General features: G+C 45.1%; 1 protein-coding gene and 1 long non-coding RNA gene across 3 annotated transcripts in view; one reads left to right on the top strand and one right to left on the bottom strand.

Annotated features, from left to right (window-relative positions):
- The window catches only part of LOC127069774 (uncharacterized), a 275,276-nt gene that overhangs the window by 41,888 nt on the left and 219,271 nt on the right, over positions 1-14,117 (bottom strand). The gene's annotated exons all lie outside the window — the stretch shown is intronic.
- The window catches only part of LOC127069705 (protein vein), a 231,043-nt gene continuing 218,336 nt past the window's right edge, over positions 1,411-14,117 (top strand). The window contains exon 1 of one of the 2 annotated variants that reach the window (XM_051007051.1): positions 1,411-3,485. In XM_051007051.1, coding sequence (XP_050863008.1) covers positions 2,573-3,485 — 913 coding nt within the window. In that variant the 5' untranslated portion in view covers positions 1,411-2,572. The remainder of the gene's footprint in view (positions 3,486-14,117) is intronic. The other variant, XM_051007062.1, reaches the window with a different exon arrangement.

Below are 14,117 nucleotides of genomic sequence, written 5' to 3' on the forward strand. Positions count from 1 at the left end.
TATCTCTTAGCGCGGTTATCTGCCAACCAAGGTTGTCCGTCCACCACATTCGATGCCACCGAAACAACAACAACGAGTCAATTTCAAAGTTGGACGATGTTAACCTCGAACAATGAAACAACGATCCAACTATGGTATTAGAACGTAACAAATCGAACATTTGCTCGGGTGAATCGAGAAGAGAGCAATATTCCTCCTTCTCGGAGCAAGTTGGCTCCGTTTGCCTTCTACTTTTCCTTTGAACGTATCTATACCCTTCTGTAACGGATATATTACCTACTTGCCCTTACTCCGTTCCATCTTATTCCACCTTTTCGTATCTTTCGCGAAACGGATAAGGAAACGGGTTAATACGATTTTTGCGAAACATTCTATGTAAGAGGAATAAGAAGTTTCCTACTTTCCAAAGAGTAAATCGAAAGACTTCTTTTACGTAAGAAGAAGAACACCTATCTCGTATATAGTGAAAATATACGGATGAAAGGACGGAAAAAGATTCGGTGTTCCATTCGAAACGTCCCATTCACTCTTCTCGTTTTTCGAGATGGCATCCCACGGTCGGATCGATAGGGCACCGATCGTAAATGAATTCCCTGCGTTTCACGAGACGAAACCAAATTTCGGGAGTCGGTCCCAGCGGTACGCGGGCGCCGACATCAAACGCACTTTTATTTCTATAGCGCGAAACGACCAGGACGATTCGACCAGGGCTCGCGGGGCAACAGCAGCTAGGATTGTACGAGACGGACTCGAGTTCGACGTTGATTGGAAGAGGAATACGACGCTTCGTTGGAGCGTCGTCGTTTAGGCCGAGATTAATCTGTCATGGGCCGAGTGTGAAAAAGTAGCCGTTTAAGAGGGCGACTCTCGTTTGATTGGCAGCTCTCGAGAGCTCTCATTCTCTCTGTCTCTCTCTTTCTTTCTTAGTCTTGGTCTTGCGCGCACGTTCTGGAGACGCGCGTTCGAGTCGGAAGTAGTGCGAAAGAGGGGCGAGACTTTATTTTGGGCGGACGCGAGAGAGAGAGAGAGAGAGAGAAAGAGAAAGAAAGAAAAAGAAAGAAAGAAAGAAAGAAAGAGAAAGAGAAAGAGAGAGAGAGAGAGAGAGAAAGGAAAAGAGAGTAACAGAGAAGAGAGAGGGTAGCCAGTCGTCATCGTCATCGTCATCTTCTCGAACTTTGTAAAGAGAAGACCGATGGTGAAGGAAGGGAGAGGTGAAGAGAGAGGAGGCAAAGAAAAAGAAAGAGAGAGAGAGAGAGGAAGAGAAAGGTCGGGTCGAGGAGGGATTCGCGCGGAGGAGCTCGCGAGAGTCCGCGCTCCCTCTCTCTCCGACTCTGCGCGAGCGCGCGGCAAGCCTCGACCGGCGTCCACCAGGAGGCGCCGCCTCTGTGGCCGGCCTCGGTCCGCGCGAGCGGCCCGCTCAGTCTAATTTGAACCGTCGCGCGCGCCCGACGCGGGGCCAACGACGATCCCTTCTCCGCCGAGACGTGACACGAGGTCCTCGTGCACGCGACGACGCTGACGTCGAGCCGTCGCAGAAAAGAAAAGTCTACCGTCGGCAACCATCGCTTCGCGATAATTCACTTAGATCGCCGTCGTCGATCCGTCGTCGTGCGCGTTTCGACTTTCTCCTCCTACTCCTTCTCCCCTTTCCATCCCGTTCCCCTTTTTCTTCGCGATCGCGATCGACCCGACACTGCGATCGATTCCACGTATTTCGTAAAGTGTCCCATCTATTCTTCTTTACCATCTTTCCTTTTTTTTTTTCTTCCTTTCGCGTTCACCCGCGCGCGGAGACACGCAGAGAACGAGATCTAGCGAGCAAGAGAGAGAGAGAGAGAGAGAGAGAGAGAGAGAGACAGAGAGAGAGAGAGAGACAGAGGGAAAGACAGAGACATTTAGCCGTGGTGCGCGCGCGCGCGCGCGTGCGATCACGGATAGATAGAGGGTGGGCCGCGCGGCGGATCGCGCGACTTTCGAAGGACGAAATAGCGAGATGCGTCGCGATGATTCCGCGTCCTGAGCGGACACCCTCGACGCGATTACTGACCAACACGATCGTACTCATCTCGCCCGATCGGGACTGTCGTCTCTACCCGAGCCGAGATCGTCTTCTCTCTCTCTCTCTCTTCTTTTATCGTGCGCGCGAACTCGCGCGACGATGAAGAGGACGATACTAAACGCGACGATTGCGAGGGTGACGATGATAATGACGACGGCGACGACAAAGACGACTACGACGAAGACGACGACGACGACGACGACGACGACGAAGATGAGACTACCGCTAATCTCTTCGGTGGACGCGTCGACGTCTTGTTATTGCTTCTATCGGTGGTACAACGCGTCGTGAACGATCGTACGAGACGTTTCCGATACTTTCGAAGAAAAGAGATTTTAACGGAGAGAAAGAGAGAGAAAGAGAGAGGGAGAGAGAGAGAGAGAGAGAGAGAGAGAAAGAACAGAGAGAGGAAGACGGAGGGTAACGCGACGGGGTGGTTCCTCTCTCTCTTCGGGGTGACCGAGGCTTAGAACACCTCACCACCCCCGAGAAGATCGTCAAGCAGCTCGGACGATGTGGGCGTCTCTGCTTTTGGCCGGATTCTTAAGCGGCTGGTGGGGCGCGTTCGCGTTAGCTGCGGCACCCCCCGCCAATCGGAACACCCTCGAGGAAAGCGCGAAGCATCGCGAAGCTTCAAGGACGACAGCCCTCGACACGGCGCTACAGCCCATTTTGCATCCCCAAACGAATTCGCGAATCGACGTGAGTCCGTTGACGCGACGACCAAGACACTCGTCCTCGCAAGAAGCGTCTCCTCGAGAGATTTCCTCGAAAGCCGCCGCAGAAGCCGCCACAGCCTATTATCCCTATCGTGAGGAAGTACCGACCGCCAACGACGGCCGGTTCTCGCGGTCGACCAAGCAACGTGGAAAGAATCGCGGAAGGGCGGACTCTCCGCGCGAGCAAAGACGCGGATGCAAGATCAAGGGTACCTGTCGAGGTCAAAATTGGTGTCCCGATATGGACGTCGGTAATAGAGCCTATTTGGCACCCACGGTCTTCGAGGGAAAGGCCAGAAGCATGTCCTCGGTTAGAAAGCCTGGATCAAACTATGCCGTAACCTTCGAGGTAAAGCACGTTTATAAGAGTCAACCAGGCTTTCCACCGCTACAGAAAAACGACAGCGTCAGGCTACACTTTCGCGACAAGTCCGCGCCCGGTAAATCGACCGTATGCGGATACGAGGGCTACGACAACAATGCCGCCGGCAAACAGCAACAACGAGGAGGTGGAGGAGGTGGAGGTGGAGGAGGAGGAGCAGGAGGAGATCAGAGTGGTGTGGTGCGCGCCAATATTAAGCGGGGTAAAGTGTATCTAGTGTTTGTGAATCGGGTTGGACCCAGAAACTTCACGATCCTCGGTGAGCCGGTGATTCGCAGCAAGAAGAACGAACAGGCGGTCCAGGCCGTCGTTCGACCGGACTACGGTGAGTAAACGACTTCCGTGTATGTATAAATAAAAGCCAAGCGAAGAGAGGAAGAGAGAGAGAGAGAGAGAGAGAGAGAGAGAGTTCCTCCCTTTCGTTGTGCCTCGTTCGAACGTAATCGGCGATTAGCTCGCCGCCGACAACAGTCGACGCTTCCAACGAGGACCGCGCCAAGAACGCGCCCGGCGCGAACTTTTGAAGGTAGTCCAATTTACAGGCGGTCATTGCGCCCAACAACTTTTCTCTCCGAGTCTCGTCTCGTCTCGTTCTCTGTCTCTTATTTTCCCTTCCCCTCGTGTTCTTCCCCGAAATCCTCCCCGACGCAACCGACGTACTCAACGAATTTTACTCTCTTATCTCGGCTTCCTAAATTTCGCGTCCTTAACTCTGGCCGTCTTAATATAGAACGCCGTAATAACTCGTGACTCCTCATGGAACCTCCGTAAAACTACACGGTACGATCAACGACGTGCCACAAGAGATGGTACGAACGTACCATCTCGTAAATCTTTACTTTACCTCGACCCGTCTAGCTTTGACCCGACCTTAAAGGGAATCTTTTAAAAGAATGTCGCAGTAGCTAAGCTACTCGAGAATTTGTCGACTATCGTCCACCCACGAACACGATCGATTCGACGCTCGCCCGTACGTGTTAATTTGCTTTTCGACTTTTCATTTTATCCTTCCCAAAGGAGGAACCTTGCGTTGGAGGAGTCGACGTAACTCGTCTCGTTTACAACGAGTTCGAAACTTGCGCGCGCTCGTTTGCTCGACAGCCAACCGCTAGCAACACTGCCGGTGCCGGTGCATTACGTCTTGCACGACGGCTATCGAAAGTTAACACGACTTATCCCATTATCGTCACCCGTGAGTATCTCATACGGAATGGGTAAAACGTGAAAGGGAAGAAAGTCTTTCTCCTCTCTAAGGACAAATTTCTAACTTTGTCTTTGATTAAAGGGATTTAGTTCGACTGAACGACGTTGAAACAAAGACTAACTGGATTTCCTTACTCAGTCTCGGTTTATAGCACGTTCGTGAGAATCTTTCTTCTATTTTTTTCTTCTTCTTCTTTTTTTCTTTTTCTTTTTTTAAATCCGGCCCCATCCTAAAGAGCAATCATTCTCTTGGCGTAGGTGAATAGGCGAACTTTACGGTAAAGCGTGGCTCCGTGTGCGCGGAGACGGTTTGTTGATCCGCGCGATCCGTAAAAGCGGCTCCGCACGGCCCTCTTCCAGTTCCCGGTGACTAAGCCAGACGGGGGGCCCGAGACGTCAATTATAAGGCCTTAATCGGAAACCCGTCCTTACTTCTGTTGGCTTATAGTCGGCCGCGCTGCGGAGGAAAGGAGAAACGGCCGAGTTGCCAGAAGGAGAGAGCGAGAGAAAGAGAGAGGGAAGGGTGCGAGCGCAACGAAGGAATCGTGCGTGCTCTCTTTTTGCATCTCTCTTTGTAAATAAACCGATTTCTCTCTCTGTCTCTCTCTCTCTCTTTCTTTCTCTCTTTCTCTTTCTTCCTCTTTCTATACCCGATATCTTCGTCTAGTCACCTTGCTTTCCTAACCGTGAGAACCTGTCGCTACGGGATTGTCCGCCACGATCCTTTATATCGACGTCTCGACCGCGTCTTGGTCTTATTTCGCGGATCGTAATTATTTCTGTAATTATGTAAGATGGAAAAACTCGTGATCGTTCTCGCCTTCGATCTCTCTCTCTCTCTCTCTCTCTCTCTCTCTCTCTCTCTCTCTTCGCAGGCAAAGTCATTCCTTATAGTTTATAAATTAGAAATTAGAAAGTTTCCGCTCTAATTGCATAGAAAAAGAAGACGAAGGTACGAAAAAAAAAGAAACGAAATAGGAAGATCTGTCTTTTCCCACTTGAAAATCTTTTTTTTCCAGCAACCGTCCTTCCTCTCGTACAAACTCCGACCTCCCGGCCTTCCTTTACAATATCATCGAACCAACATCGAATTTATATTCTCCAATTCGAACGATTTCTCGAAGTAGGTCGAAAGATCCCATCTTTGTCTACGAAATACATATCTACCAACGTACATACAAGCATACATATAGTTTGGAATACCATTCTCCTCTTTGTCGTAACCTTCATAAACTTTGTCTCGTGTAGGTACGTTACGTCTTGTAAGCGACAACGGGAAAGTTGCAATTAAGATCCGTCTTTCTCTCTAGACCGTTGGAAGTTACGAGAAAATCTTAAGTGGCGCGGTACGTTCCACTTCCGACAACGAGGAGCAGACGCTTTTAATAGCCCGACAATTTGTCCTTTATGAGGAATACACAATAATTGTGGGAAATATAACGCTTATGTCCGTATACCTACTTATCCGTATAATACGTGGTTATACCGATGAATATAAAAATAATAACATGAACAAAGATCGAAGAAAAGAGGGTGGGGGATGCGCGCGAGCGCGCGCGAGAGAGAGAGAGAGAGAGTGGGAGGAAAGAGGTAAAAAGAAGACAAAAAACGGAGATGGTTTTAAGAGTAGGAGGTAGATGAAGAGAAAGAAAATCAAAAAAAAAAAGGGAAAAAAAAGAAAAAAGAAAAAAAGAAAGAAACATAGAAGAAAAAGAAGAAGAAAAAACAAGGTTCTTACTGAAATAATTATCCCGACGTTTCAGAAAGCTACTTTGTAAAGGTCCGAAGGAGCTCGCTCGCGCGCCAAAAAATGATCCCGCGAAAAAAGCAGATTCATCGGCGAGCGGTGCGAAGTCCCGCCAAGTCTTGCAAAGTCACACACGTCGCGAAGAACCTGTTGTTCGATTCTCTGCCGGTCTTCCGAGCCCCGTTCCTCTGCTTTCTTGCTTCTAGTGCGTCGTCCCAAAATGTAAAATTAAACGGCGCGCGTCTCGATACACATCGAACCTACGCTCGACTCGTATCGACTCGTATCGACTGGTATCGACTGGTATCGACTCTACACGACTCCTCCGGAAACAAATTGCGTTCCCGTCTTCTTGCCACTTCTCTCATCCTACTTTTACCTCTTTCCTTTCTCGTTACTCGCAGAAGAGAAAAAGGGCAACCGTGAAGATTCGACTTTATTGTATCGAACTCGTTCAATAACGTACTCCGATATCGCGACATTTGGACGACTTTGGAGCAAGAAAATTTATCTAAGCAAAATTTCATATCACGGTGAACAAAGTTACTCGGAAACATTGGAAGAAACATGTCGAATAGAATTTTCACTTTAACGAGAATTATAATACCGTGTAACGTTAATATATTGAATATTATTACCGAATGGCGATATAAAAATCTTGAAAAGTGTTCGTTATCGCGTAAAAATCTCGAGATAAATTTGAAATAATTTCTGAAGCGATCTTTGATGGTAGAAAAGTAGATTCGTCGAAAGCGAAGAGATCTCGTAAAGTATCGAATATCCGAAAGAATCGGTTAATAGCAGTTTTTCCTCGTCTCCTTGGCAAGATCGGACTCGTCCATACTTGGTGGGAATAGAGCACGGGATACCAGATTGCTCGTATAAGGGTGGAGAACGAGGAGGCGGCGGAGGATGGAGAGAAGAAAAGGAGGAGGAGGAAGAGGAGGAGGGGGTTGAAAGAAAGGAAGGAAGGGGGTGTCGCTCGAGATGGCTCGTCATCGCGAAAGCGGCCGAGTACGAATCCCGAGCACGTACGGCCCTGTGCCCATACTCGGAAGGAGAAGCCGCAGGTACGCTCTATATACCGTGTGGCGCGTAGGGACACATACGGACACGTGTCCGGGGACATACGCAGGTGAAGGAAGAAGATGGTGAAGAAGGGGCCGAAGAAGAGGAATAAGAGCCAAGGAGGAGGAAGACTAAGGAGAAGAAGAAGAAGAAGAAGAAGAGGACGAAGAAGAAGACGAAGAAAAAGAGAGAAAGAGAGAGAGAGAGAGAGAGAGAGAGAGAGAGAGAAAGAGAGAAAGGCAGCACAACGAGGTACGAGTCCTCTTGGTGGGGGACCACACGTGTGGTGAGCGTATACGCCGTGCCGCCTTCACCTCCGGCACTCCACCTCCGGCACTCCACCACCGGCAGTCGAGCAGAACCGTCGGCAGGTAGACTGCTGGGCGCGAGCGTCGATCCAACGACGACGCCAACCCACGAGCTCTCTCACCGATCGAGTCGACCTCGCACCGAAGATCGATCGATCCTCAGCACGTTCTTATTTTTAACGGACCGACAACGTCGCGTGGGTGTCCCGATCGTTATCGACGACGATACGTTTTATCGCCTCATTAACCTATGCATGATTTCTGATTTCTTTTCTTAACATACCAATTCGACGAAAAAAGAAAAAGAAAGAAGAAAATAATATCTCTCGTGGTAATAAAAATAACAAAAAATAATAGAGAGGAGAAAAAAGGAATAATCTTCGATAATAGATGATCTATGAAAGTCGTAAAGATCTATCGGATAAAACGGAACGGCTTAATAGAGGTGTTCCGTTCGCATTGTCGACTATCAGGTAGACTGCCGAGTGATTGCTGATCCAACGAGTCCGGTCGCTCGTAATTATTTTTAGCGATCTGACCGCTGAGCGATCAGAGAACGGCGTCGTATCGTGTAAGCAAGTAACGTGCCACGATCGTTTCTAGTAATATCGAAATCCTACGATGACGATAAACTATTCCTTCTACGAATGCCGATACGAGATATCGAAGAAATCATTTGCAATTCCAATCGATTCCCCGTAATTCATTGGGAAAGCTTATACGTTGTATTTCACTCCTACGCTAAAAACGTTCTTCTTATTAATAAATCTTATTATCGAACTACACTTTGTCAACTACCGTTGACGATACAACGAATGATATACGTTAATTTAAGATTAATAAAACGAAAAATTTTTTTTACGCTCGTATTTCTTTTTTCTTCTCTTTTTTGTTTCTTTTCTTTTCATTCACGAATATTTTTATCGATCGTCCTTCTACGAAGCTTCGACGAACGTACGCAGTGGAAGCACAACGTTACGTTGAGATTGTGTATTGCAGCAGGCGTTCTAAAATTCACAGCGTTCTTCGAATTTCGTATAGTAACAGAAACACGCGGTAAGCAGCCCTTACTTATTAAAGTGCGCGTAGCGTAAAGTGGCCCGTTCGTTTCGCGTTGAAAACATACAAAGTTTCAACGAGTCGGACGTAAAGCATTATTTCCAAGCATTTTCGAAGGAAACGTAGATACATAAATAAAAGTATAAATCTACCGACTAATTAACGTAGTAATTTTTCTGCTCTAAATTTTTTAAAATATCAATACCAATAATATTCATTCGTTCCTTTTCGTGTGTTATTGCGAAGATTCGTAAATTTTCGCGATAAACGTAAATAAGAGTGTTAGAACGATCGATAATTCGAAACGCAGGATTGCACGAGAATATGACGTTCTGCGCTCTCCAATTTCGAGGATAATCGTTCGTACAGCTAACTGATGCAAATAGCTTGGTATTCGTGTACGAATATAGAGATAACGTGCGACTCAGGATGGATGAGATAATTGTCAACGTACTCGCTGCGAGGTAACACCATGCGTTGTCTCATTTGAGGAATGCGACCGAAAAATTGGATCATCCTACCAAATCTAGCTTTGTAGTACGTTCGAGAAGATTACGTATGGATGGATCAAAAAAATGGAAAAAATATTCCGAGTACGACGGTCGATTGAAAATATCTATAGATCGTAATAAAAGTTACATTGGTAATATATTTTTGTTTATCCGAAAAAAGATACGAAATTTTGTACGATTCGCTTTGAAGATTTGACAAATGAACTCGTGTAGGTATAAAGTCGATTGAAAGTTCTCTCTGTTTAAGTATCCCATTCGTAGGATTCTTTAGTAAATAATTCCACTTGTAAAGAGACCGCAAACTTTGTTTTCGCGGAATTTCACGCAACCGCGACATAACGAACTGTGTATGGACAAAATATGGCAAAACGTAGAAAGGTACTTGCTTAAGCTTTAGATCCTTTCTCGTTTTTGCCTTTTGCCTTTACCACTGTAAAGCTCACTGGGAAAAGTAAGATCAGTTTAATATTCGCAGGTCACGAAACATACTCTTCGTGAGCTCTTTGAGGAATGATCTTCGCAAAGAGACGTTGCTTCCGTTGCATCTGGACGAAAGGGAGGGGTAGGATGGGATGACGTTAAAAGATGTTACCTCTTTGAGTCTAGTATCATCGATGTAACGACGATAAGTTAAGTAAAGTTTCTTTTCACGGTTTATCATGACTACGTTTCTACTTCTAAAATCAAAATGCAGGTTCGAAATACGCACATGTAAATTTTTCCTCTTTCTCCATTCTACCTAGGTATCTAGGTATCAACGTAGAGTCATATGTAATAATAACAGAAGAGAAATCTACCCGTATGATTAATGCTTTCGAGTCCTTTACGTTTTTCCATTTCCTTAAGGTGGTAAGCAGCAACACATACCTACATATATACCTATCTCCGTTTCTAAAGGAAAAGAAATTTTAATATCATCCCTGTGAAAATTTATGATCCTTTTCCCGTCTCGAAGATTGTGAGCTAGTCGCGAGTCAGCGATGGAAGCCGCAGGATCCTTCTTTCTTGCGTCGGTGTAACTTCCTACCTTTGGGAGGATTCCGCAAAGCAATACCGCGACAGTTTGACACGACGTTAGAACAGACTTCTCGATCATGAATCAAGAAAATCGTATAAATCATTTATATTCTTAACGTACATCTCGAGAGAGTTTACTTCGGCTAATATTATCTCTTTGAGACCTTTATGACGTTTACTGTTAATTGCTTCGTAGATTTATTTTCAGATATTTGTATAGACCTAAACTAAACGAGAATGTACGTGTGGAATAATTAGTATCATTGACTACCGCAAGTCAAACGCTGGTTACGAACCTAGTATGTATATATATATATATATATATATATATATATATATATATATTAAAGTTCAAACGTTTTATTCGTATCTAAGAAACTCGTATATTTCGATAAGAAGAAGGAAAAATAAAAAAATAAAAAAGAAAGAAAAAATAAAGCGGTCCCGCATTAGCGCACAACTACTATTCGTCTATGGCACAACGAAGCCGCGAAAGTCGAGACGGAGAGAACGGCTCGCGTTAATCTCGCGCTATGAATCATCGCTGGCACGAATCCGAAAGGCGAGGATTCGCCAAAATCAAGGTTACCCGTTCGAACTACGAAGCGCATCGTGCCTTCGTTGCTTTATTACGGCGTTCCGCGGCGCTGTTCCGATTATATCGATCGGTCGATATGTTGGCCGCGTTATCGCGGAAAACCGCACGTTCCAGGTAAGGGAGCTGATAATACGCGAACGGTTCGGCGCCTTTGCGGAAATACTTTACGTTCTTGAGTGTTACTTCTGTTATTTATCACTTTTATCGAAGCACTGAACAATGCAATTAATTAAATTCTGAAAAGATAAGCAAGATTCAATAAAACGTTCGTATTCTTTATCGATGTAATACGATCTAGGTATATATGCCCAATAAATTTTCTCATACTACACATTTTAATGTCTACGGGTGTCATATAATTTTTTGTATCGAAGAGTACGATGCATTAGTTTCTCTCTCTCTTTCTATCTCATCTCTTTTTCTCGCTCATCTTTCTTTCGTCGTAGTTTCACTTTCCCTAGCAAAGAAGCCACCGTAAAAGGGACAGCTTGTCGATAACATGTGTTTTCCATCTCGGTGAATCCACGGTCGGCCTTTACCCCTACCGAGAGCACCACTTCTTTCCCACTCGGAGTAAGGGATGAGAGAGCTTAAAGGCTCGTAGATTGAATATCACGAGCGCCTCGTATGCCTCGAAGATACGCCCCGCGATTTGTATGCAGTGCACGAATGACAATTTCGCCTCCTCCCTTACTCTCTCTCTCTCTCTCTCTCTCTCTCTCTCTTCTTTCCTCTCCTATCTTCGTTTCTCACTCTCTATCCCATGCCTTGCGGCTGGCTCACTTCTCCTCTATTTGGACTCCTCTATTCCAACTCGTCGTCGTCGTCGTCGTCGTCATCGTTGTCGTTTTCTTCTTCTTCCAATCGTCCTTCGAGTTTCCCGCCTTCTTTTATCGACTACCGGTCCACTTCCTTCTTGACACAACCGCGAATTTCGTAGGTTTCTCTCCATATGGGATACTATTATATTCCTTTCGATTTTCCCTCCCAGACATCTCTTCCTCTCTTTTTATTTTCTTTTTCTTCCCCACGATATTCATCCCCTTCGCATTTCTTTCGACTTTCTTTCGAATTTTTCTACCACGAGATTCCGCTATTTTCGATTATACATACATATACATACAAATACATATATGTATGTATATGTCATATATATGTATAATATTTCTTATCCTCTATCAAAAAATCCATAATCTCGGACAAGTACATCCAATAGAAAGATTTGTGGGAAATTATGTTATATTCAAGTTTGAAAATATCTTTTTAAAGAGAGTACGGTACAACGTGGCTAGAGCCTATTAGATTAGACGGACCGGTCGGTCCGTTGTCGCGTTTATAAATAACCTACTAACAGAGTATTATTTCCGAGCGGTTCAGAATAGGCGTTCGAACCTGTGAAAGGGGTCACATCGTCGAGTAAAAAAAAAAAAGAAGAGAAAAGAAATACAAAAGAAATTGGTAGAAATAAACGAGTATTTAATTATCTATATCTACTTGTCCCGGAGAGAATCGAATGGAAAAAGTTCACTTTGAAAATTAATTTACGTTACGAATCTTACGTTAACGTTAATTTGTTTACCAAGCACGATACGATACCAAGTGAATTTCGGCAAATTTCGAAACGTAAGCTGCGTCGAGGTAATGCTTCTGACATCTTTATCGCGTGCCTCGAATCGGGAAAGAGACCAAAGGGAACGATACGCGATGCCGGCTTATTTCGGAATGCAACTTGCGTACTTTAACGTTTTACGTAACGAGGTAAGAGCCAACATAGAGAAAAAGAGGGAGAGAGAGAGAGAGAGAGAGAAAGAGAGATACAAAAAGGGAGGAAATGCAAATATATCATTAAATATCAATCGCTTTAAAAGCAAAATATACAGATGAAATATTTATACGATATATGTAGAAAAGCTTTGATAAAACGTAAGAATTAAGCGAGGAGAAAAAAATAATGTGGAATTCGCTCAAGACCGATCTTTATCGGAATAAAGAAAATATCCATTCGTTTCGTCGTTAACGCGATGACGATGTTGGTCGATTCGATAATTAACCGACAGATGCCACAGTCCGTCGTTGAATAATTCGTCAGGGAACACCTTTGACGAGAACCCGTATTTGCGTGTATTCCGAGAGAGCCACAGAGAGGAATATAGAGAGAAAGCCCGTGCTTTGTTGACGCAAGCACGATTTGAATTCAGGTCTGATGTGAGCATGTAATCCATTGAGCTAATCTCTGAAGACTATATTCCTCTCTTTCGACGTTACTCTTACGTCTTCGTGATTTAGTAGATATATGTATGTACATAGAGGTATACTATCCTTGCTATAGATGTAGTTATAGATGGGTAACTAGGTATGTATCTATATGTACGTTTTCCTCGCCCTTTTCTCTTCATCTTTACTTCCCTTGGAGTGGTAGCAAAAGTCGATGCTGGTCACGATCTAGGTAGACTCCGCAGGTCCTCTCCTTCATTCGAGATCGAGTGCGCTCTCGATTCGTTGCACGGAGAAAAGAGCTTACCGCTCATTGCCGGAAGATTCAACGGATTCGCGGAAATATTCGGAACGACCATTACTAGCCCCCCCCCAACCCCACCCCTCATCTCCCACCATCACCGGTCTAACATGCACGTACTTTGTATGATAATCACGGCTTTATCGAATCTGCAGAAATTTTTCTTCTCTCCGGTTACCTTACTTCGATTTTTCCAAACGTCTCTTGTAAAGGAACTTCCTCGATGAACATTCGGAAGATTCGATTCGATGAATTCTATCGTTTCTCTCACGGGCTTTGACTTCCTTGATCCAACGAAACGCGCAGAAAGGATTGACGCAGGCTCAATGATATTTTTTACGAAATCCTTGCTTGAAAGAGAGAGAGGGAGAGAGAGAATGACAGAAAGAGAGAGTGTCTCTTGAAGGTAAAGTTGTTTCTTCTATCTAGCGTTTACCCCTTTACCCATGACATTTCCTACATCTCTGTTACCGAAGGATCGAAGGACTAGCAATTTTTCCTATCTACCTTGATCGAATTCAGTACTGCACTTGCGCGGCATTCACTGCCATTCCATGTTCTCTAGATTTTCGTCCGATTCACGTTCCTCTACGTAGGTACATATATACGAAGGCCGACGATGGAACGGCGCGATCCAAATCCCATTTCGGAGGTCCCGCGGAGGGACTAGGACGAGAAACGCGCGACCTTCCGTTGAGATAAGCTTGGAAAATTCAAGAGAGTTTCGGCGTTACAAGGGAAACGCGTAGCGGACCCATGCAAGGGAGAATGAGAAAGAGATAGACAGACAGAGAAAGAGAGAAAGAGAGAAAGAGAGAGAGAGAGAAAGGAATCTCTCGCGTTTCTCTCGTAATACAGCGTAGCAAAGAGAGACAAAGAGAGAGAGAGAAAGAGAGAGAGATAGATAGAGTACGATAAAATATTTCTCAT

The sequence above is a fragment of the Vespula vulgaris genome, chromosome 1 (assembly GCF_905475345.1).
Source record: "Vespula vulgaris chromosome 1, iyVesVulg1.1, whole genome shotgun sequence".
Classification (NCBI taxonomy): domain Eukaryota; kingdom Metazoa; phylum Arthropoda; class Insecta; order Hymenoptera; family Vespidae; genus Vespula; species Vespula vulgaris.